At 39.6% G+C, this 8,588-nt stretch overlaps 1 protein-coding gene across 1 annotated transcript in view; it reads right to left on the bottom strand.

Moving 5' to 3' along the window:
- LOC107102346 (26S proteasome non-ATPase regulatory subunit 11A) overlaps positions 1-8,588 on the bottom strand; it is an 18,046-nt gene that overhangs the window by 6,673 nt on the left and 2,785 nt on the right. The window contains exons 3-12 of the mRNA XM_015401607.1: positions 8,226-8,422; positions 5,418-5,475; positions 4,291-4,485; positions 4,063-4,207; positions 3,881-3,941; positions 930-992; positions 712-837; positions 564-599; positions 399-450; positions 122-265 (exon numbers count right to left, since the gene is read on the bottom strand). Of these exons, the coding sequence (XP_015257093.1) occupies positions 123-265; positions 399-450; positions 564-599; positions 712-837; positions 930-992; positions 3,881-3,941; positions 4,063-4,207; positions 4,291-4,485; positions 5,418-5,475; positions 8,226-8,422 (1,076 nt within the window). The 3' untranslated portion in view covers position 122. The remainder of the gene's footprint in view (positions 1-121; positions 266-398; positions 451-563; positions 600-711; positions 838-929; positions 993-3,880; positions 3,942-4,062; positions 4,208-4,290; positions 4,486-5,417; positions 5,476-8,225; positions 8,423-8,588) is intronic.

Raw genomic sequence — 8,588 nt, 5'->3', positions numbered from 1 at the left:
ACAAAAAACCCTTTTCCTATTCCCACAATATTATCTATGTCAGTTAGGGGTTGCAACAGGATAAAACCTCTAGATGTCCCTGGATGTAAATATTTGTGAACAATGAATCCATGAATCTTACCTTATGTGAGCTTCTTTGCTTTGTTGTAAAGCGAGTCAACCACTTTGCTCATATTCTGAATGGTGTCCAGAGCTGCCTCGTACGTCTTATCCACCACTGGCTCATCAAAGACAATCAACACACCTTCGCCTTGGTCCAAAATACCTGTGAGATGGAGGAGACACAGCATGAGGAAAAATGCGTAAAGAAAATTCATTCAAGCTGAGAGGATTTCTACAACAAAAACCGAAACGTTTGGTTTCTCAGAGATAATTCAGCTGTAAAATAAAAATCATACCATGAAACTTCTGGTCCAGAATCATCTGAGATAATTTCCTCTCTACGTCTCCCTGCAAAGCATAAAATCTCAATGTGGGCATTTCTCAAACAAAACCACAAGAAGTACAGAATAAGCTGATATTTGGAGATGGAAGAGATCTGGGAAGCAGGAGAGGTTGTTTACCTTAGGGAGTTTGATGAGGGAGGAGATGTGCGTGATCTTTTAGAGAGAAGACAAACCCCACAAAGTTTCACCACATTTGGCAGCAATAACTACATAAAAAAGTGTCAAGTAACCAGTTAACATGTCCTGTCTGATTTCTGATGACTACCTGCACCCTGGAGAAAGGCTCGATGACCCTGATGAGGTTCTGCTCCAGCAGGTTGTCATACAACTTTGTCAGATGGGTGCTGATGATGGGGTCATCCCTCAACTCTGCTTTGTACTCTGTTAGTGCCTTAAAGGTCAGGAAAGAAAAGTCATAAATGGGGGGAAACATTCCTTAAACAAAGAAATCAGACAAAAAAATAATAATAATTCCAAAGTAACCTTTTCAAAGTCTGCCAGCGACCGGTTCTTACTGGCTTGCGCTACACATTTGAGGGAGTCTGTCTTTAGAGGGAAAAAAAATGAAATAATTTATTTAGGAACAAAGCAGTCTATAAACAAGAACAAACCACAGGAAAAAGCATGTCTAACTTCCAGACAGGATTCACAAAATATACCGCAATGAATGTTTCATTTAAATCACTGCTCTACAAACACTTTGGAGATCGACCCATGTTTTTATTTTTTAAGGCCCGTGCCGATTAATTTGACATCAGTCTAATTGATCACTGATATTTGCTGCTGATATTTTTGCTCCAATGCTTTAAGCTGATATAGTTTTTCTTCCTCCATTTACATGATTAAAATGACAATGATAAAAATTACACACCTCCTAGTTTAAACAAAATATTTTTATTAACAAATCAGATAAAACATTAGCCACGGATAGAAAACTGAACAAGAGGCAATGAATGCTCCTTGGGTGATCTTAAGGCATGGCTGCTGAATGCACTAATAAATCGGCAAACACATGAACATGTTAACAGATAGAATAAAAAATACATCCAAACAGTAATATGGGGCAGAAGACATCAGCCAAAAATTGTTTTAAGATTTTGTGATAGACCAACACAAACTGTTTAATAACGGGAAAGGAGGATGAAAACAGATAGAGGAGTTTTTAAACTGAAAAGTGTGGTGTGCATCAACATTCTACAACCTTCACTCGTAGACCAACACAGCCAATTCTCTCAGGAATAATCTCATCAGTCATCAGAATCCACTTAGCCGAGATTAATGCGAACCTTAACTTAACTAAATGCATCACGGAAGCCAAGAAACTGAAAAAAATTGGTCCAGGTTTACACCGACTTGAAATTTGAAACAAATTTTAGAAAAAAAAACAACTAAATTCAAAGGTCTAAAGATGTCACTGAGTCAAGTATGAAAGAGCAAACAAACCTGAAAACTGTCAGGCAGCGTGAGGAGAGCATTAAAAAGAGAGGCAGCCTATTGGCTCCCGGTAACTCTGGAGGAGCTGCAGAGATCCACAATTCACGTGGAAGAGTTTGTTAAAGGAAGTCCGGTCATATGCAGAATACAACTTTACTTTAAATATGAAATTATTACAAACCGTTTTTAATTGAAAGTAATTTTCATTTCAATATGCTTTACTGGAGACATCCATGTTTGTCAAACAACACTACTGCCGCCTGCCAGTATGTGACGTCAAGGTGCAGTATCGGCTGTTGAGTAAGTCCCAGTGCTGTATCTGGTGTTTGTTGCAAAGCGCCATTAGCCAAGATGGCNTAGACCAACACAAACTGTTTAATAACGGGAAAGAAGGATGAAAACAGATCAGTTTTTAAACTGAAAAGTGTGGTGTGCATCAACATTCTACAACCTTCACTCGTAGACCAACACAGCCAATTCTCTCAGGAATAATCTCATCAGTCATCAGAATCCACTTAGCCGAGATTAATGCGAACCTTAACTTAACTAAATGCATCACGGAAGCCAAGAAACTGAAAAAAATTGGTCCAGGTTTACACCGACTTGAAATTTGAAACAAATTTTAGAAAAAAAAACAACTAAATTCAAAGGTCTAAAGATGTCACTGAGTCAAGTATGAAAGAGCAAACAAACCTGAAAACTGTCAGGCAGCGTGAGGAGAGCATTAAAAAGAGAGGCAGCCTATTGGCTCCCGGTAACTCTGGAGGAGCTGCAGAGATCCACAATTCACGTGGAAGAGTTTGTTAAAGGAAAAGTCCGGTCATATGCAGAATACAACTTTACTTTAAATATGAAATTATTACAAACCGTTTTTAATTGAAAGTAATTTTCATTTCAATATGCTTTACTGGAGACATCCATGTTTGTCAAACAACACTACTGCCGCCTGCCAGTATGTGACGTCAAGGTGCAGTATCGGCTGTTGAGTAAGTCCCAGTGCTGTATCTGGTGTTTGTTGCAAAGCGCCATTAGCCAAGATGGCGAAGACCAGTGCGCTATGCGAAGCAAAGAGTAACGGATTAATGGCGTGTTTTTTCTCTGGCCAGATGTTCAATGGCAAATCCTCCCTCTTCAAGTTGGCAATCCAGCGATGAACGCGTCCGTGGAGGCTCATGAATAAGAAAGGTGAAATAACTTTTTTTCTTCACTTTTACTCGATGTATTACAACATCCAACTGCCATGCACGCGGGTATTGTCAGTTTAACTATAGCTCTCACGAATTTCAATGGTGAAGTCCTCTGGAAATCATAAAAAATCTAGTAGTTCCCTCTGATTTTGCCTGTAAAGAGGGGAGAATGGGGCTAGGCTAACCTCAATGTGACGTAACTGCCGGAAGATGTTAGGAGTGACGTGTTACTATATTTGGGAAAAAATTACCACTCCCAGACTCGGTGATCAAGACGTAAAATTATTATTTTATTTTTTCACAGATAAAGGCTAAATTCAAATGAATCACATCTAACATATTAGTTTTAGATACAGATAATGATTCATTGATCATGCCTTGCTGACCGGACTTTTTTTTTTAACTGGTCAAAATCATCCAATCACTTTGGAAATCTTACTTTCGTGGAAAAGTTCTCAAAAAAAAAAAAAAGATCTCTTTTTTTGCTCTAAGAGCAGTAAAGACTATAGCATGATACAGCACACATGATCCTCTGACATGGAGGTGGCAGCATCATTCTTTGGGGATGCGTTTCTTCATAAATGACATGATACAATTAAAAAAAAGGCAAAGCTGGATGAGAGAAAACACTTAAAACAACCCAGAGATAAAGGAAATAAAACAACAGACAAGATTTTTGTGTTGGTCTATCAAATAATTCCTAATGATCCTAAAATTTGTATTTAGGATTTAAAGAGTTGGGAAACAGTAATAATACTTTGTAACACCCTTCAAAGTAATCATGGAAAGTTTAAATTGTGAACTTAGTCCTACCTGTCTGCCTGCGTACCGCAGAGCAAGTTTACCACTGATCAGGGTCTGGACATCCTCGGGGCTAAAAGGCAGAAATCTTTTATTTTCCACTAAAACCTAATTTAAGTTCTTCATCAGTTAAAATCATTCATTGAAAATAAAAATGACAGCTTGAAGAACCTGCCATAAAGTGTAGGACTTACGTGTTGAGCATTATTTTGCAGAGCAGCATGTATTTGAGCGCTGTGATGGCTCGCGGGCTGTCGATCGAGTCATAACCCTCAAAGGCCTCATAAAAGTATGAATACGCCGTTTTCCAGTCTTTCTCCTCTGCTGCATGAATGATCCCTGGAATGATGAATAAATGGATAATCATCTCACTGTTTCAAAGCAAGGTTGTGAAATCAGGACCTTGGTGTTTCTCAGCAGACCTGACTGCATGTCTAAAGCAGCTTGGAGTTTGGGTGGGCAGTAGATGGCGTTGGCAGTCGTCCTGGCAGAGGTGAGCGCTGCACGCGCCTTTGGCAGGTTACTGAGCGCGTGGTACGTCTTACTCTCCAGCAGCTGCACCTCCACCAGCAGGGCCTTGTCATCCATCTTCTTGAGCTCCTGCAGCAACTGGGAGCCTGCAGACCCAAAGAGGAAAACACTGAGGTCAATTTTTTTTTTAAATATTTGGTGGAATTTGAAACTAAAGTTTAGTGGTGGCTTTAAACTTCATACAGAGGTTTCCCTTTGCCCTTAAAGGAGAAGTCCAGTCATGTTCACAATTAAAACTTCTGAAAGTACTTTCAATACGAAATGATTACATGCTGTTCAAAAAATGATAAGTGTTTTTAAATTAAGAGCAATTTTCATTTGAATGTGCTTTACCGGACACATCCATGTTCGTCAGTGAACACTACTGCCACCTACCGGTTTGTGACGTCATGGTGCGGTATCGGCTGTTGATCAAGACCCAGTGTTGTATCTGGTGTTTGTCACAACGCGCTATTATCTACGTCATCATGAAAACATTCTTCTTCGAAATGTTTGCTACACATTACGTGTTTTTTCTCTGTCCAGAAGTTCAATGGCAAATCATCCCTCTTCAAATTGGCAAAGGTGAAATAACTAATTTCTTTTTAACTTTTACCCAATGTATTCCAACATCCAGCTGCCATGCATGTGGGCATTGTCAGTTTCACTATAGCTCTGGTGAATTTCAATGGTGAAGTCTTCTGGAAATCTTTATTAATTGTTGTTGATTGCAGATGTGTCTAGTAGTTCCCACTGACTTTGCTTGTAAAGCGGGGAGAATGGAGCTAGGCTTACCGCACTGTGACATCACTGCTGGAAGATGGCAGGAGTGAGGCATTACTATATCCTGGCCAAAATGGCAGTTCCCATCGCGACAAAAATGATTAATTTTTTTTTTACTGATTAAGGTTAAGTTTATTAAAACACAGCAAACATGTTAGTTTTAGGTATAGATAATGATCCATTGATTATTCCTTGCTGACCGGACTTTTCCTTTAAAATATAGACTGAAGGATTCAGACATTGATGCGGTAGTTACCTAATTGTAATGCTTCCTGGTAGCACTTTGTGTCGAAATACAGAGAGATGAGTCGAGCCTGAGGAGGAAGGAAATGGAGTTAGTCTATATCTGTTGTTGACAAGTCACCTAAAACATAGTAAAGCCTTTAAACAATTATTTCTACATGTTACGTGTTTGCACTAGTGGTGTGCCGAACGATTGGCCACCAATCACAATCGGCCGATTTTCATGAAGAAGTATGTAATACACAATCTCTGATCATGGTCTTTAGTTACCAATCACAAAAAAACAATCACCTCTTTCTTCTAACTTTCCACACAGTGCTAAGCACTGCCATGTGGAAAATTTGTGCTTTGAAAGTGAAGATTTCATCTTGCAATAGAAAAATTCCTCTGAGGTGAAGCATGTCAAAATGCATCAATATGACGAAAAAATTATGTTTAAAAACAAGCATTTGATGGAGTATGGTGTTTTTTGAGGCGCAGTGCAGAAAGAAATACACACGATTGCCAAAACTCTCCCCGATTAGCATGATGGTTAAAAAAAAAAAAAAAATTATTTAAAGGTGGACGATGTTATTTTCTTTGTCCGGCCGGATCATCAAAAGAAGTGGTCCTCCTAATTGTTAATCATTCTGGTTATATGTTTACGTAAGGCCTTCCAACGTGCTCGTCCCCATTTTCACTTACCGGTGGGAAGTTTGACATAGTGGGAAAGTAAGCTTGTATGAGAGATGCAAACAGCAACTTTTAAACAGTGCGTGCACAAGGAGAAATGGGCTTGTGCACGCTTTCGTACACATTTAATAGGCGTTCCCTTTCGGGAGCAGATACAGGGTTGCTCATGTGCATTTTTTTAAACCGGAGACTCATGTAAAGGAGCAGCAGTGAAAGGCTTTGCGTTCTACCGACTGCTGTGTGTTGGACCGCTTTCAATTCAGTTTATTTCTTTAGCGCCAATTCACAACACATGTCATCTCAAGGCACTTTACAATTCAGCAGATCAGTCAAATTGATTCAAAGTTTTTGATCTAAGGAAAACCAGCTGATTGCATCGACTGATTGACTTGAATGCAATCCCTCACACTAAGCATGCTTGTAGCAACAGTGGAGAGAAAAAAACTCCCAGGAGGAAACCTCCTGCAGAACCAGGCTCAGTGTGAGCGGCCACCTGCTGAGGCCGACTGGGGTTCAAGGAGACAGAAGCATAGACACAAATGGCAGCTGTAAACGGCGGCCCCGTCCAGGAAACACAGCCAGGCAGACAAGCTCCGGGCCAGCTCCCATGTCATGGGATGAAGAGAGCATATCCAGTTCGTCAGTCAGAAAAACAGGACTACACTGGAAAAACAAGCCGATCTCCAACATCTATAAACAAAGGTGTTGATGGCAGCAGCACCGATGCAGGGGAATAAATATTTCCCACGTTCGAGCTCTACCAGACAGTGGAGTCTCACAACAAATGTCTCCTTAACGCTACAGGATGTGTCTTAAAAATAGAAACTTTTGCTATGTCCTGATATGACGCAGATAATCTGTGAAAAAATAAATAAAAGTTCAAGCTCTTATGCTTCGTCCCGCTATTCTGTATTATCAATCTGCTCAGTCTGAAAATTTTAATCTCCTGAATTAAACATTTCAGCACTATTTCATTTGTCCTCGTGACTGAATACCTGGTGCATTGTGCCTGCAAGTTTTTTTTTTTTTTTTATCTTTTGACTAAATACTAGATAATATGATGCATCTTTGTCAGATCAGAAATCCAGCCAGGCACAAATGGGAGTGTGGCATAGTGGTTAGGGCATTGGCCTTGGAATCCTGAGGGACTGAGGTCAAGCCCCACCTGCACAGACTGCCACTCTGGCTCCCTGAGCAAGACCCTTAACTCCACACTGCTCCCCGGGCACCGCACAATGGCAGCCCACCGCTCCCCAAGGGGATGGGTTAAATGCATAGTGTGAATTTTGTTGCTCTGTATTTGTAACAGTATAATGAAAATAAAAGCTGGGGAAAAAAAAGAAAGAAAAAGTAACCTGAATGCTTTTTTCTTTTTCTTTTTTATTCAGTGGATAAAAACTGATCAAAGCCACTGTTTGTTTTAGTTCGAGTTGAAAAATATATTGGATTTTGTTAACATTTTTTTTTTAAATTGCATAAAAAGAGCATGTTAAACAAGTTGTTAGTAACAGTCGGTTTTCCTATTCCTGCTCAACTAAATGACAAAAATGAAACAACTGATAATCATGGTTTTGTACCCGGACCAAATGTGAGAGATTGTAGTAAGGAGGATACATAGAAACATACTTTTGAAAGGTTAGTTACTCTACATGTAAGATGCTAATAACATTAAAGTCAACTCATTTTGTTTTTGTCCAAAACACTACCTCTTATTAATGATAAAATCACCTCATCCCCTTTAAGAAACTATTTAGTATCAAAATATTTCGACTGCTAACCTTTTATCCCCCTTGTTTTAATCAACAGAAACAGGCAGTTTGCTGGATGATTTAATTCATAACCTTAGTTTTGTGTAAAGTTTGTTGAGCTTGGAGCAAAAATACTTGTATTCCAAAAAAAACAAAGAAAGTTAAAAACAGTCCACTGGACTTTTTTTTCCAAGTTTGAAGATGTTTCGCTTCCCATTCAGGAAGCTTTTTCAATTCAAAATGTCAGGAATAGCGTTGAGTTTGAGGTTTAACAGAACTTTTAACAATTCAATAAATAAATAAAAAAATACCAGTTTACAAAATGAATGTGTACATTACACCAAACACTACAATTAAGCAGCTGAACAAACCAGCTGGAGCCGCAGAGTACCGAGTCTCACCTCAAGCGCCTGGCGGAGGAAGGTCCTTTTCTCTGCCTTCGCCCACTCAATGCACTCCAGACAAAGCTCTACTTCCTGCCCTGTAGCCGCTTCCATATCCAGGAACAAGTCCAGCAGCGAGCGGACCAGACGAGCTGCTTTCGCCTTAGAGATGGAGTTGAGGAAAGGGCGCACATACTTCAGGAGGCCTCCAAGCTCTGGAAAGACAGTTGGCACACAGATGATTAAAGGGTTCTCGCATGTTTGTTTTATTCAAAATTGTGTATAAATGGATAGATTTATAAAAAAAAAAAAAAGGGTGAACACAGTAGGGCTGGGCGATAATTCAATAACGATATATATCGATCGATAGACGTGTGGCGC

Source organism: Cyprinodon variegatus, unplaced genomic scaffold (assembly GCF_000732505.1).
Source record: "Cyprinodon variegatus isolate N-32 unplaced genomic scaffold, C_variegatus-1.0 Scaffold1237, whole genome shotgun sequence".
NCBI classification, from domain to species: Eukaryota; Metazoa; Chordata; class Actinopteri; order Cyprinodontiformes; family Cyprinodontidae; genus Cyprinodon; species Cyprinodon variegatus.
This window is presented reverse-complemented; position numbering and strand designations above follow the sequence as displayed.